This window comes from Meriones unguiculatus, chromosome 17, assembly GCF_030254825.1.
Source record: "Meriones unguiculatus strain TT.TT164.6M chromosome 17, Bangor_MerUng_6.1, whole genome shotgun sequence".
NCBI classification, from domain to species: Eukaryota; Metazoa; Chordata; class Mammalia; order Rodentia; family Muridae; genus Meriones; species Meriones unguiculatus.
Window position 1 is genome coordinate 90,904,959 of NC_083364.1, and position 22,165 is coordinate 90,927,123.

The window sequence follows — 22,165 nt, forward strand, 5'->3', positions numbered from 1 at the left end:
TCTCCACTCAACATGGCCTACAGCTGCTGCTCTGGAAACTACTCCTCCTGCTCCTTTAGGCGCTGCCTGCCCTCCTCAGGATCCTCCTGTGGCTCTTCCTACCCCAGCAACCTGGTCTACACCACCACCAGCTGCTCTCCCAGCACCTGCCAGCTGGGCTCCTCTCTCAGCAGGGGCTGTCAGGAGACCTGCTTTGAGCCCACCAGCTGCCAGAGGTCCTGTGTAGTGTCCAGCCCCTGCCAGATGCCCTACTACTACCCCAGGAGCTGCACATCCTGCAGTCCCTGCCAGGGGACATATTCTGGGTCTCTGGGCTTTGGGTCTAGCAGCTGCTGTTCCCTAGGCTATGGATCTAGAAGCTGCTACTCCAGGGGCTGTGGATCCAGTGGCTTCAGATCTCTGAATTGTGGAGTGTCTGGCTTCCCTTCCCTCAGTTATGGGTCCAGATATTGCTACCCAAGCTTCTTCTCTTCCCGTTCCTGCCAAGCTCGTTACAGACCAACCTGTGGATCAGGCCTCTGTAGATTCAGCTGTTAAGTCTTTATGCTCTCATATGTCAGGCTCTGCTCTAAAGCTGTATTTTTCCTGTTTCATCCTTACCCTTATTCTTTCAACCTTTCCTATAACATTTACTTTATTCTCCAAAATCTAATGGATTCTGATATTAGCCGGCAACACAAAATTATGATTTACTCTCTGAATTTTATGTATCTGTTGATATATACAGACACTATTTGCTTTCTATCCAAGAACTTTTGAAAAAATAAAAAAATTATCTAATAAATTTATGCAAGCTGATATTTCCTGTATTGTTCACATTATTATTACTTCACTCATAGTTCCTGCACTTATGGTTTGGAAGACTGAAATAAGATCAATGTGATTATCTGACTGGATTCAGGGACATATAATTTGGCATTAGTTTGCTTCTCTTTATTGGAAGTTGTCAGCTCCGTAAAGATCATCATTCATGTCCAAACAACAGGACTCAACTAGAGTGTGACTTGCCAGAGATTAAAGTACATGAATTTCTGATGAGCCAAACAACAAAGCAATTAGGTTGTGAACTAAAAATGCAAACACCAAGAATAAGAAATAGCATAATGTACAGTGTAAAGTTTGTACACAGGCAAAACCTTCATCTAGTATTTGATTGTCGATTTTTAGTCAGGAGAAAGTTGCTTTGAATAACTCTCAGGGCAGACATTTCTTGTTTGTGTACTTTTAGTCATATACACGTATATATGTTTATATGCACATATATATGTCTAAATTTCTGTTGTTTCTCCTCTTCTGGAAATCACGTCACCCAAATTGATTAAATTTATTACATCTGTCTGATGAGCCTCAACTTTTTGGTTTGTTATGTTTTCTATTTATTATGTTTTGATTTTTAGATAAGAAGAAGAAATCTGGGTTGGGACAGAAGTGGAAAAAATCTGAGAGCATTTGGGAAAGGGAAAGGAACATGATCAAATATATTGTGGAATTTTATAAATCATATTTAAGGATAAAGCTTAAAGTTAGGTAAACATATTTGTTTGAGAAATAGTTTTAAGCTTTATAAAATGATAAATTGATAGGAAGAAATTGATGCAATTTTAGAAAGGTATTTCTGCAGGGCCTTCGTTCTGAGATGTGTCACTTGTTAAAATATTTGTTATCATTATTTTATCATTTTTATTTTAAAATCCATGTGATCAATGTTAGTTGTTCTTTTCAATAATATGGAATCAAATTAACAAGAATAGGGAATTTGCCAAACTTTGACACCTCTTCAATATTGCAAATAGCTTCCTAGTTTTAGTTAGCTGGTTATTTAATAGGTTTTAGGTAGTTATACTGAAAGAGAGCTGACCAATGATGAGGTTATATATCAGCCATGGAGTACAATATTGTAACAGGATTCAGAAGAAAATAAATATATGATCTGAGAAAAAGATTAAAAATTTGACATGAAATATGCAGCTCATCAACAAAGAAAACGTTTTGAAATTGTTTTGCTTCCTAAAACAAGTATAATTATAATGTAAATATAAAAAATGACTAAAATAAATGATGCCATACCACGGATCAAGGTAATGATTTATTAACTTTGGAAAACCTTGATTTCAAATGTTATTTGGAACACATACTTTTTTTTTTTTTTGCATTTCTAGTTTCTGTTTTGCTGGACTATGGCAAATTGTTTGGAAATAACACCACCTAGCTTAGCATGACTATCATCATTGCAAATGTATTTCATGACAAAATTCTAAATTGTGGCTTTTTACATTTTTTTATTTATTACAATTTATTCACTTTTTATCACACCTGTAGCCCCCTCTGTCAGCCCCTCCCCATCCCATCCTCTTTCCCTCTTCTCCTCCCATGTCCCTTCCCCAGTCCATTGATAGGAGAGGTTCTCTTCCTCTTCCATCTGATCCTAGCCTATCAGATATCATCAGAACTGGCTGCATTGTCTTCCTCTGTGGCCTGGTAAGGCTGCTCCCCCATCAGGGAGAGCTGAGCAAAGAGCCAGCCACTGAGTTCATATCAGAGACAGCATCTCTGTTCCTTTTCCTAAGGAGTCCCTTTGGAGACTGAGTTGCCATGGGCTCAGAATCTCATTTTTATTTTTATATTAATTACAGTTTATTCACTTTGTATCCCAGCTGTAGCCCCCTCCCTCATTCGCTCTCAATCCCACCCTACCTCCCTCTTCTCCTCACAAGCCTCTCTCCAAGTCCATTGATAGGGGAGGTCCTCGTCTTCTTCCATCTGACCCTAGCTTATCAGGACTGGCTACTTTGGCCTCCTCTGTGACTCATAACAAAACTTTGGGCAGAGTGCAGGGAATCTTATGAAATAATGGGGAGATAGTAAGACCTGGAGAGGATAGGAGCTCCACAAGGAGAGGAACAGTACCAAAATATCCAGGCACAGTGGTCTTTTCTGAAACCAACCAAGGACCATTCATGGATAAAACCTAGAACCCTTGCCAGATGTAGCCTATGGCTGCTCAGTCTCCAAGTGGTTTCCCTAGTAAGGTGAACATGGACTGTCTCTGACATGAACTCAGTGGCTGGCTCTTTGACCACCTCCCCGTGAAGGTGGTGGGCTTTCCAGGATGTAGAGGAGGACAATGCAGCATCTGCTTTAACACCCTGCTACATGGAGTCTTTCAGAGGCCCTCTGTGGTAGGCTCCTCTCTTGTTCCTTGTTTTCACCCTCTTCAGATGTCAATCCTGTTTGCCTCTCTGAATGAGACTTGAACATCTTACAAGGGGGTTCTCCTTCATTAGCTTCTTTAGGTGTAAAGATTTAATTATGATTATTCTATAATATATATCTAATATCCACTTAGAAGTGAGTATATACCATGTGTGTCTTTCTGTTTCTGGGATACCTCACCCAGGATGATCTTTTCTAGTTCCCACCATTCGCCTGCAAATTTCATGATTTCCTTGTTTTTAATTGTGTAAATGTACCACAATTTTTATATCAATTCTTCCATTGAGGGGCATCTCGGTTGTTTCCACGTTCTGGCTCTTAAGAAGACAGCTGCTATGAACGTGGTTGAGCAAATGTCCCTGTTGTGTACTTGAGCATCTTTTGGATATATGCATAGGAGTGGGATAGCTGGATCGTGGGAAAACACTATTCCTAATTGTCTGAGAAAGTGTCAGATTGATTTCCAAAGTGATTGTTCAAGTTTACATCCCCACCAGCAGTGGAGGAGAGCTTTTTTAAGGTTCTTTGGATCAGATTGTCCAATCAAATTGTTAGAATTAAAGTATTTGAAATACTTGGCAAACTTGCCCTGAAGACAACTATGGTTTATCTTCAGTGTTATTTTTCTTTTATTTTTTTATTTTATTTCATTCATTTTACTCCTTGTAGTCCCTTCCATCCTCCCTTCCTAGTCCTACCATCTCTCTCTCCTCCTTTCTTCTCCCCTCTTCCTCAGAAAAAAATGAAGCTTCCTTTCCCATCCATCTCAGCTCATCAAGCTGCATCAAGGGTTCTCTTCCCTGTGAGTTATGCTGGATATAACAGAGAGGATTCTGAGTTTGAAGACAACCTTGTGGAAGTTGGGTTTATATACTCTCAGAAGCAGGTGTGGTACCCAAAACAGCCATCCTGACATATTTTCGTGCTTCCTGGCTTACGAATGTGAAACTCAGTAATCTCTGTAATTGCAGCTGCATTTGAATAGTCCTCTGCTCACCATGTTTATGGGTGGTGCCACTTTATTAAAGTAAAAGATGATGAGCTACTCCTATGCTAGACATACTATGACTGTTTTACAGTAATGACTACTCTATTAATGTCCCATAAAAATTCCCCTTTTCCTCTTAACATAAATTTTATGTATTTTGTCATAGGATGTTATGAGGAAAATACTTTTCTTTGCAGTTTGTGGCAAGACAGTAATTTGCTGTTCTTGTTAATGAATTGGAATCATTATCTTGTGCTGTTTATGGAATCTAATATAAAATGGACCTTACTTATTCCCATCCTACAAATTTTCTAATATTTAACATGGATTACATAACATTTTCTATGTGTCTTAATTCCAGTAGCAAGAAAGCAATATAAGCCAAGAAGAAGTCAAATGAGATTGAACCCCAAAAGATAGAGAAGAAGACAATAAGTGAAGTTTGACAGAACTCAATCTGTGTCACAACCACCTGGCTACATGGGACTCTGAATTATTTCTCTTTGTTCTGAGTTCTCTCAAAGGGGAAGATTCTGGAGAAGAAAAACAATGGGCAAAACCTTAATACATCAAAAAGAAAACCGTTAAAAAGAAAAATGTTGGTAGATACCAAAAAATCAGATGGATGCTTTTTTGTTCATGTAGTGTGGGGCTGATAAAGAAATTTTTCTCAGTTCCATATGTTATATATGTATGTACATATATGTGTATATATATGTAATATATTACATTTTGAGATATAGCTATATTGAGAGAGAGTGAAACTGGATGAATGGGCAGGATCTGCTAGTAATTTGGGGAATGAAAAAGAAATAGACCAGAATATACTATATAAAACATTTCAATATAAATAAATGAAAATAAAGATTAGAGTCAGAGTTTCATTTTGGAGCTTGTATCTCGCTATACCTAAATCTTGATGTCGTCATATAACAGTATACACTTCATGAGAGCAATATTTTTTTAATTTTTATTTTATTATTTTTTACAATTTATTCACTTTCTATCAGATTGTAGCTCCCTCCCTCATCTCCTCTTGGTCCACCCCTCTTCCCTCCCTAGCTCCCTCCTCTAGTCCACTAAAAAGTACCCTGCTTCCCTGCAATCTGACCCTAGCTTACCAAGTCTCAACAGGACTTCCTGGATCCTTTTCCTCTGTGGCCTGATAAGGTCACCCTGCCAGGGGCAAGTAATCAACAAGCAGACAACCTAGTTCATGTCAGAGACAGCCCCCGACCCCCTTACTAGGGATTTCACTTGGAGACTGAGCTGCCATGGGCTAAAACTGAGTAGGGCTTCTAGATCCAGTCCATGCATGGCCCTTGGTTAGTGCATCAGTCTCTCCAGCCTCCCCTCCCCCAGACCCTCATTATTTTCTTCCATAAGACCTCTTGAACTCTGCCCAAAGTATGGCTGTAACTCTATGCATCAACATAGATCCCTTGCTGGTGGAGCCTTTCAGAGGACATCTGTCATAGGTCTCAGTTCTGTTTCTCTTCTTCCATTGCTTCCTGTGTCTATCATGTTTGGCCTTCTGAATAAGATTTAAGCATCCTCTCTTGGGTCCTCTTTGTTGTTTAGCTTCTTTAAGTCTATAGATTTTACTATGTATATCCAATATTTTTGGCTACTATCCACCTACAAGTGAGTATATACCGTGCATGTCTTTCTGCTTCAAGGTTACCTCACTCAGGATTATCTTTTCTAGTTCCATCCATTTGCCTGCAAATTTCCTAATTTCATTGTTTTTAATTGCTGAGTAGTATTCCATTGTGTAAATGCACCACAATTTCTGTATCCATTCCTCAGTTGAGGGACATCTGGGTTGTTTCTAGATTCTGGTTATTATGAATAAAGCTGCTATGAAAGTAGTTGAGCAAATGTCCTTGTTGAATGGTGGAACATCTTTTGGGTAAATGTCCAGGAGTGGTATAGCAGAGTTTTGAGGTAGGACGCTTTAAAAATTATCACTTAATTTTAGCAGATAAGATAATACATGATGTATCTATTTTATGCAGAGTAGTGCATATTTTAAAAATAATATTCACCCATACTAATATTGTGGAGTTGTTTTTTTCATCTATTCTTAAAGAAGAAATGAAACAACCTAAAGTAATAACAAATAACACATTGATCACAATCTAAAAGAGTATCACCTAGTGTAAGGTAAAAATCTATTTCATATTAGACATAGTAGGTTTTTCAAAAACATAAATCCAACAATTTGATTTCATAATCTGGTCCAAGGAATCCTAATAAAACTTTACAAAGCTTTATGACTGTTGTGGCAGTGATGACAAAGGTCACACATCTTGAAAATTGGTTGAAATCATATGAGGAAGTTCATTTGTGATTGTGAAGAGCACATTACTTGATATTGTCCAGCCAAATGGCACTATTCCAACAATTACCATGGAAAGAGTACACGTGAAAAAAGTGTATATCTCAAGTAATGTTGGAAACCAAAGTTTTTCTATAGGTTGTCAATCACTGCTTCCATTTCTTTTTGTTCTACAATCATTAAGTATCAGTTTCATTGGATCTTAATTTATAATTTGAATGTTTATATTCATACTTTAGGTTATTTTTAGGCCTTGGTTTAGAAAACATTTCACTGTAATAAATGGACACTATCTATTTATTTCTTTATTTACTTTGCATTTATTTATTTATTTTTTAAATATACATTTATTATTATTATTATTATTATTAGTTACATTGTATTAACTCTGTATGCCAGCTGTATCCTGCTCCCTCATTCCCTGGAAAACTCTCGTTCCCTCATCTCCTCCCTACCCCTTTCCAAGTCCACTGATTGGGGAGGCCCTCCTCCCCTTTCATCTGATCCTGTTTTAGCAGGTATCTTCAGAACTGGCTACAAAGTCCTCCTCTATAGCCTAGCAGGACTGCTCCTGCCTTGGGGGGTGGGGAGGTCAAAGAGCCTGCCATTGAGTTCCTGTCAGAAATATTGTTTCCTAGGAAATAATGACAAAAGGTAAGGTTTCAAAGAGAACCTGGGCTGATACCTCCAATTTATTAATTAAAAAGAAGAGCAAATTCCTCATTTGTATGGAGAAAAGGGTATTATTCTGAACATTTGGACAAACACATAAAAATTAGGCTAAGAGGAAAGGAGGGTTTTTTTCCTGGACACAATGAATAAGCAACAATGCAAAACCGTCATGGCATCTATGACATAGCGACAGTTCAAAGCTATAAGAAAATTGTAATACGCATAGATACACTGTTCAGAAAACTATTCACAGTCAACTGCACGATTGTAAACCAGGAAGCACAGGAATGCATGAAGGGTGACACTGCTGGGCACCACACCTTGTACTGAGGGTATATAAGCCCAGCCCTCCTCAGGGTGACATTCAAACTCAGGCTCTCCCTGTTACATCCAGCTGAGCTCACTCACATCTCCACTCAACATGGCCTACAGCTGCTGCTCTGAAAACTACTCCTCCCGCTCCTTTAGGCGCTGCCTGCCCTCCTCAGGTTCCTCCTGTGGCTCTTCCTACCCCAGCAACCTGGTCTACACCACCACCAGCTGCTCTCCCAGCACCTGCCAGCTGGGCTCCTCTCTCAGCAGGGGCTGTCAGGAGACCTGCTTTGAGCCCACCAGCTGCCAGAGGTCCTGTGTGATGTCCAGGCCCTGCCAGATGCCCTGCTACTACCCAAGGAACTGCACACCCTGCAGTCCCTGCCAGGGGACATATTCTGGGTCTCTGGGCTTTGGTTCCAGCAGCTGCCATTCCCTGGGCTATGGATCTAGAAGCTGCTACTCCAGGGGCTGTGGATCCAGTGGCTTCAGATCTCTGAATTGTGGAGTGTCTGGCTTCCCTTCCCTCAGTTATGGGTCCAGATATTGCTACCCAAGCTTCTCCTCTTCCCGTTCCTGCCAACCTTGTTACAGACCAATCTGTGGATCAGGCCTCTGTAGATTCAGCTGTTAAGTCTTTATGCTCTCATTTGTCAGGCTCTGCTCTAAAGCTGTATTTTTCCTGTTTCACCCTTACCCTTATTCTTTCAACCTTTCCTATAACATTTACCTTATTCTCCAAATTCCCACAGATTTTGATATCAGTGGGTAACCCAACATTATGCTTTACTCTCTGTAATGTTGATATATACAAATGATATTTGCTTTCTATCCTGGGATATTTGAAAATATGAAAAATTTCATCTAATTAACTTGTACAACCTGATATTTCCTGTATTGTTCACATTATTATTTCTTCACAAAAGTAAAAATTAATCAAACATATGTATTTTGGTGTTTTTATATTTACCTGCTGGAATCCAATATTCTAGAGACTGTGGAGGCATTTGTAAAGACTATTGGAGTTTTTGCTCCTGTGTTCGTACAGGAAGAGACATTTCCCCACCTTCTATGTTTGAATGTTGAAGCTCATTGTTTCCTGGATTCTCCTGTTAAAGGGAGAAGTGACAGGAGGTCCTTCTGTGTAAAATTTGAGGTGCACAGGTGAGTACCCAAAATACACTGAGTTCATTTCAGGTGAGAGGGTGTTTATAGAAGCTGTGGAATCCCCCATAACATTGTGTGCTATGGCCTGTGTGTGATCACCTGTGACCAAGCTATATAGATCAGGGTGACACTCGATAAAGAACTCTCTTTTAACCATTAGAAGATGAGAAACAACCCTTTTTAACCCTTCCAGACAGGAGAAAAATAAAACAGATAACAGATTTGAAGTTTGTCAGTGTTTTAGATCAAATCCTGGAATAATTTGAACCCGAGGAACATTTGTTCCTTGTTCTTTTTGACTTTTAAATATATATCCCTAGTCATATATCTATCCATATACATATGTCAACTACAAGACATATATGTCTTATATTATCTAAAGTCTCTGGTGCTTTGGGAAATCATTTCACACAAATTGATTTGATTTATGACATCTATCTCATTAGCGTTATTACTTTTTATTCTTTTGATTTCTATTCTTAATGTTTTGATTTTGAGTGAGATGAGGAGAAATATTATGAATTTGGATTGGGACAGATATGGGGAAAATCTGGGAGTGTTTGGGAAAAGAAAAATAACATTATCAACATGTATGCAGATTTTTAAAAAATCAGATTTACAGATAAAGCTTTAAGGGAGGTAAGCAAATTTGTTTCACAAAAACACCTTAGCCATTATAACATATGACAAATTAATAGGAAATTATTTGATGCCATTTTAGAAAGAAATTTCTAGAAACCTTTTTCTGGACAGTGTAATTCATTTGAACTATTGTTATTAGTATCCTTTTTAATTCATATTTAAAATGAATGTGATCTATATTAGTTGTTCCTTTCAATAATATAGAACCAAGTAAACAATAATAGGAAATTTGCCAAACTTCTGTGGCATCTCTCCACAAGTTAATTAGTTTGTTATTCATTTGGTTCTTGTTCTTGAGGGACAGTAGTAGACCAATGTTGAGGCCATGTAACAGCCTTTGAGGACAGTGTGTAACAGTATTTAGAAAAAAATATATAGAATGTGAGAAACAGCAAAAAAAAAAAAAAAAAAAGAAATGACATGGAATATGGAAGTCATCAAGAAAAGCTTGTAAAAGCTTTGCTTTATAAAACAAGTGTAATCATACTTTAAGTTTAAAAAAAACTGAAATATAATGATGACACACCAGGGTTTAAGGCAATGATTCAATAACTTGGGAAAACCTTGATTGCCACTGGTATTTGGAACACACACATACTCTCCCTAATACACACACATAATCTCTCTCTCACACACAGATATGTAATTGAATATATATTTTTTTCTATTTTTCTTTTTCTTGAATATTGCAAATTGATTGCAAATAAGCCCACCTAGTCTAGTATGCCTATCATGATTGCAAATGTATTTCATCACAAGATTTTCACTTATTTAATTTATCATGACATCTCAGTACTTGTGGCTTTCATCCTCACAACTACAACAAGGTTTGGAGAACTTTATTAGGATTCTTTGGATTGGATTGTGAAATAAAATTGCTGGAATAAAATAATTATTTGAAACACTTTGCAAACTTGTCATAAAGCTGTTTTCGATTTTAATTTTTTATATTAATGACAATTTATTCACTTTGAATCAGTGCTGTAGCCCCTCTCCCTCATTCCCTCCCAGTCCCATCTTCCCTCCCTCACCTCCTCCCTGCCCCTCTCCAAGTCCACTGAAAGGGAGGCCCTCATTACATTCCATCTGGCCCTAGCTTATCAGGTCTTTTCAGAATTGGCTGCAATGTCCTCCTCTGTAACCTAGCAAAGCTGCTCCTCCCTTGGGAGTGGGGGAGGTCAAAGAGCCAGCCACTGAGTTCATGTCAGAAACAGTCCCTGTCTCCTCACTAAGAAACCCACTGGATTCTGATACTGAGCTGCCATTGGCTACATCCCAGCAGGGGTTCTAGGTTATCTCCATGCATGGTCCTTGGTTGGAGTATCAGTCTCAGAAAAGACCCCTGTGCTCAGATGTATTTGGTCCTTGTAGAGCTCCTATCCCCTCCAGGTCTTACTATCTCCCCCTTTTTTCATAAGCTTCCCTCAATTCTGCCCAAATTTTGTTTATGAGCCTCAGCATTTGCTTTGATACACTGCTGGGTAGATTCTTTCAGAGGCCCTCTGTGGTAGGTTCCTGTCCTGTTTCCTGTTTTCCCCTTCTTCCAATGTCTATCCCATTTGTCTTTCTGAGTGAGGATTTATCATTTTACCCAGGGTCCTTCTTCTTCAGGTGTACAGATTTTAGCATGTTTATCCTATATTATAGTTCTAGTTCTTTTTTGTTGTTTCTATGCTGTAGAGTACATTTTTAAGTCACTGATTTTACATCATTCAAAATTTTGATGATTTAGTGTTATAAAATTTATTCTTAGTAAAGACTTTTTTTTTAACAAATCCACTTTTATTTATTTACTTTTCATTAGTTTAAATCCAGGAAGGGTGCAGCATCACATGGATTCTGTGTCCAGTGGCCTTCGAAGGAAGGTTGCTTCAGAATTTGGCAGGAACCATGCCACTGTTCCCATGGGCCCCAGTTAATTTTCCCCAGATCACTCTGGTTTTATTTGTGTGGCCTCCTGGAGTCACTGTATTGTTCTTTGCTTTATCCACATAAGCACATCTCTTGCCTAGGTAGAATTCTGTTTCATCTCGAGCATAAACACTTTCAATTTTTTAAAATTCTTTATTAATTACACTTTATTCACTTTCTATCCCCCCTGTGGTTCTTTCCCTCCTCCAGTCCCAATCCCTCCCTTCCTCCACCCTCTGCATGCATGCCCCTCCCCACGTCCACTGATAGGGGAGGTCTTCTTTTCCTTCCTTCTGATCCTCATCAATTAGGTCTCATCAGGAGTGGCTGCATTGTCTTCTTCTGTGGCCTGGTAATGCTGCTTCCCCCTCAGGGGGAGGTAATTGTCTCTGACATGAACTGATTGGCCTGCTCTTTAACACTTTCAATTTTAAGAAGAGCGGTATGCTCTCTCTGGTTCCAGAGACCTTGCTTGTAGCCAGCAAAGATGGCCTTGCACCACAGCCTTTTGGACACATCTACTGCTTAGAAGTCCTATTTCCAGCAGGCCTTCACAGGTGCCAAGATGGCAGGAAGAGCAGTAAAGACTTTTTATGTCCCAAAGATATTGGCATGTTGTGATTTCATTTCAATGTGACTCCAGTGATTTTTTTTTCTCACTTTCATTTCTTCAGTGTCACAATTATCATTTAGTAGTATATTGTATATGCTCCATAAGTTTGTATGTTTTTTCTGGTTTCCATGATCACTGATAAGTAGCTGATTTACTCTATTATGATTAAAAGGAAATGAGTAAATATTATTTCAGTTTTCCTTTATTTGTTGAGCTAGTGCATCCCTACTAGAGTTTTCCATGAAGAATAATTTTTTGTTGTTTTTAAAAATAAGCATATCCAACAAAATGTGCTAGATGCTCAAGTCCCAGTATAGAAGCAAAAGCAACACATTATTGTCAATATTCTAATGAAAAAGACCTAGAAAAAATTCCCGACAAATAATTCAGATTACTGATTTTTACGTTTCTCAAACAACTGAACAAAGATATAGATATACAAAAGAAGAACAAAAGCAGGTACCTGAGTGAAATGAGTACTCTAATTCAAATCAGGAAAACAGATTTGGTTAAAGAAACAGAACTGCTAAAGAAAACCTATGCTGAAAAGATGTTGGAAACAAAGATTAAATAAGTTAGCAAAAACCTCTGTGGAAAGTCTCATTAGAAGAATAGATTATGAGGAAAATATAATGATAGGCCCCAGTGAAAAACAGTAGGAACTGGAAAACCCAGTAAACTGCAATGATAATATTTTAAATGGAATATTAATGGAGCACAGAAAAGGTTTGGAAAAAGATGGTGGGAAATATTTTCAAATTGTATTCATAGAAGAAGGAGATTCTAACAGAAATCTTTTTAAATATAAATAAAGAGATGCTTATATATCTACAAGAGCCCTATAAATGATTACACTTACAGGATAGGCAGAGAAATACCATGAGATTTAGGGAAGACACCAAAAACACAGAAAAAAATTAAACTGTACTGAAATCTAAAAGAGACAAAGACAGGCTCATTGAAATAGTGCATTATTATTGGATATAAACCTTTAAGGTTATGAGTTCTTAGAAAGATGCAATTCAAATTATGCCTCTAAAATAACAGAACTGCCAACTCATAATATTATACCCAGAAACACTATCTATTAAATTAACAGAAACATGTGAGTTGTCTACAGTAGAAACAGAATAAATAATTTATAATCCCCAAGCCTGTGTTACAGAGCATATTTGAAGGAATTATTTGGACTGAGGAGAAGGATGAAACACACTCAAAGGGACACAGGCAGTTAGTGAAAAAAACCAAATCAGTAAATCATAAGAATAGAGTCCTCTATAAACAACAAAATGATAATTTACAAACTTTTGAGATATAAGTAAATGATTTTACATTTTCAAGTAAAAAACTTGCTAACTAAGCAATTAGGCTATAAACCCAAAACCTGTCACTTTTCTGTCCCTAGGGAATGCATGTTGCCATTACCAATGAACACTGCGTTAGGGTAAAAGGATGAAAACCAATATTTTAAAGATATGGGCCTAGAAACTATGTAGTTTTAGATTAACTAATTAACTAATATCTGACAAAATCATCTTTCAATCAAAATGTTTTAGAAGATATGTACACCACAATATTCATTAAACAAACTTCATTAGGAGGACATTACTATTCTAAGGTACATGCACACACACACACACACACAAATACAATACACAGAGATGAACCTAAATTCAAGAAATGAATACTACCAAATTTACAAACAAATGTCACCACCAAAATAGTGATGGATTGGGTGTGTGAGCTCCACAGGCAGCCACTCTCTTTTGTCACCTCTACTATGGCTTTCCAGACATGAATGACATTTGAGCAGCTATGAACTCATCCTCACTTCTCCTCCTTCCTTACTACTGAACTGGAACTCAGGAAGTCTGAGTCGCTTCACATTACCCCTCAGACCACAGTTTCTACTGTGTGGCTCAGTCCTGACACCTTTTTTTTTTTTTTTTTTTATCCAAACCTGTACTTTAATTATAGTACAGGAAGTTATATCCTTCCATCTTAAGCCCTCTCACTTTTGTGAACATTTTTGCAACTCATACTACACTATTCCAAAGAATCACTAGTACAAAAAAATGAACATGCCAAAAATAATTAATTATTTTCTCTCAAAATCAAACTGGACAAAGGTATTGATATTTAATTGAGTCACCCCATCCATAAATGCAAACATAAAGGCAACCTAATAATGCTTCATATTGCCCAGATTTATTGAATTAAAATTTCATTATTCAAGTAGGTTTGAACAAACAATAAATAGCATATATATACATATATATATGTATATATATATATATATTTAAACAGCATAAAATTTGAGGCATACTAAGGGATTACACACCTGGAAGGTGTGGATGAAAAAAGGATATTAGTGGAAATACAAAAGATGAAAATTAAATATTGTCTACATGACATAATTTGATTTTGATATTACAAGAATATAGTTATTTAAAAGTTGAATTCCTAAAACCCACTACCAGATTGATCCATAAGAAGGTTGAAATGATGTAGAAGCTAAGAATGCTGGGTAGTAGAGTCTAGAACCATAACCCAGAGATCTGAAGCCACTGGATCCACAGCCCCTGGAGTAGCAGCTCCTAGATCCATAGCCCAGGGAACAGCAGCTGCTGGAACCAAAGCCCAGAGACCCAGAATATGTCCCCTGGCAGGGACTGCAGGGTGTGCAGCTCCTGGGGTAGTAGCAGGGCATCTGGCAGGGCCTGGACACCACACAGGACCTCTGGCAGCTAGTGGGCTCAAAGCAGGTCTCCTGACAGCCACTGCTGAGAGAGGAGCCCAGCTGGCAGGTGCTGGGAGAGCAGCTGGTGGTGGTGTAGACCAGGTTGCTGGGGTAGGAAGAGCCACAGGAGGAACCTGAGGAGGGCAGGCAGCGCCCAAAGGAGCGGGAGGAGTAGTTTCCAGAGCAGCAGCTGTAGGCCATGTTGAGTGGAGATGTGAGTTATGCTGGATATAACAGAGAGGATTCTGAGTTTGAAGACAACCTTGTGGAAGTTGGGTTTATATACTCTCAGAAGCAGGTGTGGTACCCAAAACAGCCATCCTGACATATTTTCGTGCTTCCTGGCTTACGAATGTGAAACTCAGTAATCTCTGTAATTGCAGCTGCATTTGAATAGTCCTCTGCTCACCATGTTTATAGGTGTTGTCACTTTATTGAAGTAAAAGATGATGAGCTAATCCTATGCCAGACATGCCATGAAAGTTTTACAGTAACAATTTTCTATCATGTGCCCCCCCCAAAAAAATCCACCCTTTCCTCTTGACATGAATTTTATGTGTTTTGTCATATGTTGTTTTAGGAAAATAATTTTCTTTATGGTGTGTATCATGAGAGTAATTTACTGTTCTTTTTGTTAATGAATTGGAATTATTACTTTGTGTTTCTTAGACAACCTACTGAAAACGGACCTTACTTATCCCATCCTTCTCATTTTCTTCCAATATTCTATGTGGGTAGCATAACATTTTCTATGTGGCTAACTCTAGTATCAGGATAACAAATTAAAAATAAGGAAATCATGAAAATTTGCAGGCAAATGGTGGGATCTAGAAAAGATCATCCTGAGTGAGGTTTCCCAGAAGCAGAAAGAGACACATGTCATATACTCACTAATAAGTGAATACTAGGCCTATAATATAAGATAAACATACTAAAATGTATACACCTGAAGAAGCTAAGAAAGAAGGAGGACCCTGGGTAATTTTATCAATACTCACTCAGAATGCAAACGGGATGGACATTGGAAGAAGGAGAAAACAGGAGAGAAGACAGGAGCCTAGCATGGAGGGCCTCTGAAAGAGTCTTCCCTGCAGGGTATTAAAACAGATGCTGAAATTAATAATCAAACCTTAGGCAGAGTGCAGGGAATCTTATGAAAGAAAGAGAAGATAGAAAGACCTGGAGAGGACAGGAGCTCTACAAGGAGAGCAACAGAACCAAAAATTTCGGGCACAGGGGTCTTTTCTGAGACTGATATGCCAACCAAGGACCTTGCATGGAGATAACCTAGAACCTGTGCTCAGATGTAGCCCATGGCAGTTCAGTCTGCAAGGGGGTACCCTAGCAAGGAGAACAGGGTCTGTCTCTGACATGAACTCAGTGGCTGGCTCTTTGATCACCTCCCCCTGTGGAGGAAGCAGCCTTGCCAGCTCATAGAGGAGGACAATGTAACCAGTCCTGATGAGACCTGATAAGCTAGGGTCAGATGGAAGGGGAGAAGGACCTCCCCTATCAGTGTACTTGGAATGAGGCATGGGAGGAAATGAGGGAGGGAGGGTGGGATTAGGAGGGAATGAGGGAGAGAGTTACAGCTGGGATATAAAGGGAATTAAGTGTAATTAATATAAAAAATAAAATGAGGGAGGGATTACAGCAGGGACACAAAGCGAATAAAATGTAATTAAAGCAAAAAAATAAATAAAAATTTCATTAAAAATAAAAATTTTAAATTTAAAAATTAAAAAAAGGAAATGAAGAATTAAAAGCCAAAAAAGGAAGGTTAAAATATAAGCCAAGAAAAGGCAAATGAGATTCGACCCAGAAATATAGAGAAGAAGGCAATAATTGAAGGTTTGTGATCACAAGTGACAGAAGTGAGTCTGAGTCACAAACACTCTGCAATGTGGGATTAAGCTATGTTTTTCTTATGGTTCTGATCCTCTTACAAGGGAAGGTTCTGGAGAAGAAAAATAAATCTTCACAATGTTAATACATCTAATCATGCATACATGGAGATAACCTAGAACCCCTGCACAGATGTAGTCCATGACAGTTCAGTATCCAAGTGGGTTCCATAGTAATGGGAACAGGGACTGTCTCTGACATGAACTGATTGGCCTGCTTTTTGATCACCTCCCCCTAAGGGGGGGCAGCAGCCTTACCAGGCCACAGAAGAAGACAGTACAGCCACTTTTGATGAGACCTGATAGACTAGGATCAGAAGGAAGGAGAGGAAGACCTCCCCTATCAGTGGACTTGGGGAGGGGCATGCAAGGAGAAGGGGGAAGAAGGGAGGGGTTGGGAGGGGAGGAGGGAGGAACTACAGGAGGGGTACAAAGTAAATAAAGTGTAATTAATGAAAAAAATATATATGTTAAATTAACTAACTAAATAAATAAATAAAACCTGTTGATAGATAATAGAAAATAAGATGGGTGTTAATGTAGTGTGTGATTGGTAAAGATTTTTTTTATCATATATTTTTTGCACATATACTTTATATTTTTGTTTACATATTGAGATGGAGAGAGACAGAGAGAGATTGGGTGCATATTGAGTATCTGCTAGTACATGTGCGAATAAGAAAAAATTATCAAAATATACTATATGCAAGGTTTTAATATAAACAAATGATTTTTTAATTTATTTTTTATTTTTTATATTAATTACAGTTTATTTTCTTTTTATCCCAGCTGTAGCCCCCTCCCTCATTCCTTCCCAATCCCTCCCTCATCTCCTCCTCCCGCTAAGTACACTTAAAAAAAAAATGAAATGATTAAAAAAGTTTCATTTGGAGCTTTTATCTAGCTACATCTACTTTCTGCTAAGATTAATCCTGTCCTTCTCACATAACAGTTACAATTCATGAGAGCAAAATTGAAATACTGATGCTTTTTAAATTATCACTTAATCTTACCAGGTGAGATAATGTGTTGATGTATCTGTCTAATGCATAGGAAAGCAATTGTTTTATATCATTTTCACCCACATCAATATTATGGAGTTATTTTTTCACCTCTGCTTATAGAAAAAAAATGAAACAAACTAAAGTATAGCAAATAACACACCAATGTATATGAAAACAGTATTATCTACTATAAGATAAAAATCTATTTTATATTAGACATAGTAAGTTTTTCTTTTTTCTTTTTATTAATTACAATTTATTCACTTTGTGTGCCCCCTGCAGCCCCCCTCCCCTCCCAACCCCACCCTTCCGTTCCCTTCTCCACCCATGCCCCTCACCCAGTCTACTGATATGGGAGGTCTTCCTCCCCTTCCTTCTGAACCAAGTCTATCAGGTCTCACCAGGAGTGGCTGCATTGTCTTCCTTTGTGCCCTGGTAAGGCTGCTCCCTTCTCAGGGGAAAGTGATCAAAGAGTAGGCCAATCAGTTCATGTCAAAGGCAGTCCCTGTTCCCAGTACTATGGAACCCACTTGGACACTGAACTGTCATGGACTACATATGTGCAGGGGTTCTAGGTCATCTCCATGAATGGTTCTTGGTTGGAGTATCAGTCTCAGAAAAGACCCCTGTGCCCAGATTTTTTGGTTCTGTTGTTCTCCTTATGGAGCTCCTGTCCTCTCCAGGTTTTACTATTTCCCACTTCTGTCATAAGATTCCCTGCACTCTGCCCAAAGGTTGGCCATAAGTCTCAGCATCTGCTTTGATCCCCTGCAGGGTAGAGCCTTTCAGAGGCCCTCTCTGGTAGACTTTTGTCCTGTTCCTTGTTTTTTCCCCTCTTCTGATGTCCATCCTCTTTGCCTTTCTAAATGGAGGTTGAGCATCTTAGCCAGAGTCCTCCTTCTTGATTGCTTTCCTTAGGTGTACAGATTTTAGTATGTTTATCCTATATTATATGTCTAATATCCACTAATGAGTGCATATGTATCCTGTGTGACTTTCTGCTTCTAGGATACCTCATTCAGGGTGATCTTTTCCAGTTCCCACCATTTACCCACAAATTTCATGATTTCCTTTTTTTTTTCTTTTTTAATTGCTGAGTAACATTCATTGTGTATATGTACCAAAATTTCTGTTTCCATTCCTCAGTTGAGGGACATCTGAGTTGTAAGTTTTTCAAAAACATGAATCCAACAATTTGATTGCATAATCTGGTCCAAGGAATTCTAATAAAGCTTTTCAAAGCTTTACGACTGTTGTGACAGTGATGACAAAGGTCACACATTTTGAAATTAGATTGAGAGTCCTTTGATTAAGTTCATTTGTGATTGTGATGAGCACATTACTTGATATTGTCCAGCCAAATCGGCACTATTCCAACGCTTAACATGGAAAAAGGTAAATTTGAAAAACCTGTGTATTTCAAGGTATTTTTGGAAACCAAGGTTTTCCATAGCTTGTCAATCACTGCTTCCATCTCTATTCTATCATCATCATTTAAAAGTCTCCATTTCACTGGATCATAATTTACAATTTGAATATTTATATTCAGACTTTAGGTTATTCTTTAGGCTTTGATATATAAAACATTTCATTTTCATAAATGGACATGACTTAAAACAAATAAAATGTATTGGTGAAATTGATACACAACACATTTCTTCACCTGCTTAAACAATAATTTTAAACAAGTCTTGTTATATTATTTTTACTCCTGGAAGAGTCTAAGAACTGTTGAATATACACTTAATACATATTATTTAGATTTAGTCTGAACACAGCTTCCAAAATAAAACCCTGAGCTTTTATAAATAAGCAAAACAATTGAAATGATTTCTTCTCTCAACCCTGCATGACATGTTGAAGACAAAATGTATATCAGAATTCTCTGATATGTACCAAAATCATTTTGATTTTCAATGCTGTGTATGATTAGATATGTTGAGCATCATTGAATTTGTTTTTCTTTTCCAAAATCCCCCTTAAAAGTGGGTTCATCAAAAAGAACAGTCCCCAGGAGCCACACAGCCTTTGCTGAGGTCCCATGAGCTTCACCCTGTATTACAGTTGGACATCTGAGTCCTGTAGGAATGCTATCTTTCAGTCACTACTTGGGATCAGTTCATGCAAACCAAATTTCTACAGAAACCACAATATGAAGGACAATAGTCAACTGAGCCTTCTGTTCCTTAAAGGGTTCAATCGGACTAGCCCATTCTGGTACAAATTCAGATGAGAGTCTGGTGTCACCTAAGGCCATGGCAGTTGCACAGGATGTGAAAGGCTTACTCCATTCCTAAGGTCCAGATATGTCCTGTCCTCATGACTCTACTTCAAAACTCTTAGCTGTCACCACAGCTTTAATCATTGTTTTTTCTTTCTCATTTTAGCTTTGATCCCATTCAATTTATTTTGCTCATTTTTTTCCTCTCATTTTAGCTTTAATCTCAATTTATTTTGCACCTACTCTGTCCTAGTTAGTGGAGGTAAAGTACATAAAATATGCTATGGAATCACAAAAACTAATTTTAGAAAATGAGAAGCGATGGCAATAGGTACATTTTAAAAGGAACCCAAAGTGATGCTTCCAATTCCATAACAAAAAGAAGAGCAAAGTCCTCACATCACTCCTTTTTCTTCCTACGGAAGAAAAGTGTATTCTTCAGAACACCTGGACAAAGACAAAAAAATATGGCTAAGAGGAAAGGAGGGTTTTTTTTTTTTTCCTAGACACAATGAATAAGCAACAATGCAAAACCGTCATGGCATCTATGACATAGCGACAGCTCACCGACAAAGCTATAAGAAAATTGTAACACTCATAAATACACTTTTGAGAAAACTATTCACAGACAACTGCACGATTGTAAACCAGGAAGCACAGGAATGCATGAAGGGTGACACTGCTGGGCACCACACCTTGTACTGAGGGTATATAAGCCCAGCCCTCCTCAGGGTGACATTCAAACTCAGGCTCTCCCTGTTACATCCAGCTGAGCTCACTCACATCTCCACTCAACATGGCCTACAGCTGCTGCTCTGGAAACTACTCCTCCCGCTCCTTTAGGCGCTGCCTGCCCTCCTCAGGATCCTCCTGTGGCTCTTCCTACCCCAGCAACCTGGTCTACACCACCACCAGCTGCTCTCCCAGCACCTGCCAGCTGGGCTCCTCTCTCAGCAGGGGCTGTCAGGAGACCTGCTTTGAGCCCACCAGCTGCCAGAGGTCCTGTGTAGTGTCCAGGCCCTGCCAGATGCCCTGCTACTACCCCAGGAGCTGCACACCCTGCAGTCCCTGCCAGGGGACATATTCTGGGTCTCTGGGCTTTGGGTCCAGCAGCTGCTGTTCCCTAGGCTATGGATCTAGAAGCTGCTACTCCAGGGGCTGTGGATCCAGTGGCTTCAGATCTCTGAATTGTGGAGTGTCTGGCTTCCCTTCCCTCAGTTATGGGTCCAGATATTGCTACCCAAGCTTCTTCTCTTCCCGTTCCTGCCAACCTTGTTACAGACCAATCTGTGGATCAGGCCTCTATGGATTCAGCTGTTAAGTCTTTATGCTCTCATTTGTCAATGTCTGTGCTATTTTTTTTCCTACTTAAACTTACCAATTTTCCTTCATCCTTCTATTAATAGCTCCTTTATTCTCTAAAATCCAGCAGATTCTGAGATTAGTGGGTAACCCAAAATTATGCTTTACTCTGTAATGTTGATATATTCAGATGCTATTTGCTTTCTATCCTGGAACATTTGAAAAATGAAAAAAAAATTTATCTAATAAACTTGTGCAACCTGATCTTTCCTGTATTGTTCTCATTATTACTTCACGGATTATTTTTGCACTTATGGTTTAGAAGACTGAATTAAGATCAGTGTGATTATCTGGCTGGATTCAGGGACATACTTTTACATTAATTTGCTTTTTGTTATTGGCAGTTGCCAGTTCTATGAAGATCATCATTCTTGCCCAAACAACAAGGCTCAACTAGAGTGTGACTTGCTGAATTTCCCATGAGCCTGCTCATCTGGTTTCAGAGCTCTGCATTATGGAGTTTATAGGTGCACGCACTTCCTTGAATTATAGGTTCAGATTCTTTTACCCATCACACTTAGCTTCTAATACATTTCAACCTTGTTACACAGCAACTTGGATTCAACTGTTAAATCTTCCAGTGTTGTAATACAGTCTCTGTGTCCTGCTGTTATTTCCACACTTACTCTTTACTATTGCCTTTTCAACCATCACTGGAAAACTTCTTTCATCCTTAACTTTTGGCAGATATTTTGACGAATAATAACTCAAAAAGAAACTTCACTACTTTTTCTTTCTTCCATATCTAAAAATGAAAAAATTTAATCAAACAAATTTGATCTGTGCATTGTAACACCTTAATATATTGTTCAAATTATTACCATTCTGCTCATAGTGTTTTCAATTGGATTTTTGGAAGTCTCAAATAGTAATGACCATGAGTATTTGTCTGGATGTGATACTCATTGCTTTATACATATGAATGTGTTTTGGGGAGTACCATTCTGAAAACACATTTGTAGGCTTTGTTTTTTAAACCTACTTTATTTGGGGTGCCTAAATGCCTCTACTTCCCTTCAAATCCCCGTACCTCTGTAGGAGAAAAAGGTTATTAGGGACAGGGGATGTAGACCTC

At 38.4% G+C, this 22,165-nt stretch overlaps 4 protein-coding genes and 1 pseudogene across 4 annotated transcripts; 3 read left to right on the forward strand and 2 right to left on the reverse strand.

The window, feature by feature from the left end:
- On the forward strand, positions 1–537 carry LOC132648801 (keratin-associated protein 13-1-like). The gene has a single exon (XM_060371338.1). The coding sequence runs from the start codon at positions 13–15 to the stop codon at positions 535–537; it is 525 nt and encodes a 174-aa protein (XP_060227321.1). The 5' UTR covers positions 1–12.
- Positions 538–7,623: 7,086 nt separating this feature from the next.
- On the forward strand, positions 7,624–8,160 carry LOC110543713 (keratin-associated protein 13-1-like). Its single transcript, XM_060371339.1, has one exon. The coding sequence runs from the start codon at positions 7,636–7,638 to the stop codon at positions 8,158–8,160; it is 525 nt and encodes a 174-aa protein (XP_060227322.1). The 5' UTR covers positions 7,624–7,635.
- A 2,980-nt stretch (positions 8,161–11,140) lies between these two features.
- LOC110543714 (large ribosomal subunit protein eL33-like) lies at positions 11,141–12,831 on the reverse strand (annotated as a pseudogene).
- A 1,501-nt stretch (positions 12,832–14,332) lies between these two features.
- On the reverse strand, positions 14,333–14,800 carry LOC110543715 (keratin-associated protein 13-1-like). Its single transcript, XM_021629961.2, has one exon. The coding sequence runs from the start codon at positions 14,798–14,800 to the stop codon at positions 14,333–14,335; it is 468 nt and encodes a 155-aa protein (XP_021485636.2).
- Positions 14,801–20,512: 5,712 nt separating this feature from the next.
- LOC132648802 (keratin-associated protein 13-1-like) lies at positions 20,513–21,049 on the forward strand. The gene has a single exon (XM_060371341.1). It carries the CDS (start codon positions 20,525–20,527, stop codon positions 21,047–21,049), a length of 525 nt encoding a protein of 174 aa, XP_060227324.1. The 5' UTR covers positions 20,513–20,524.
- Positions 21,050–22,165: the final 1,116 nt, after the last annotated feature.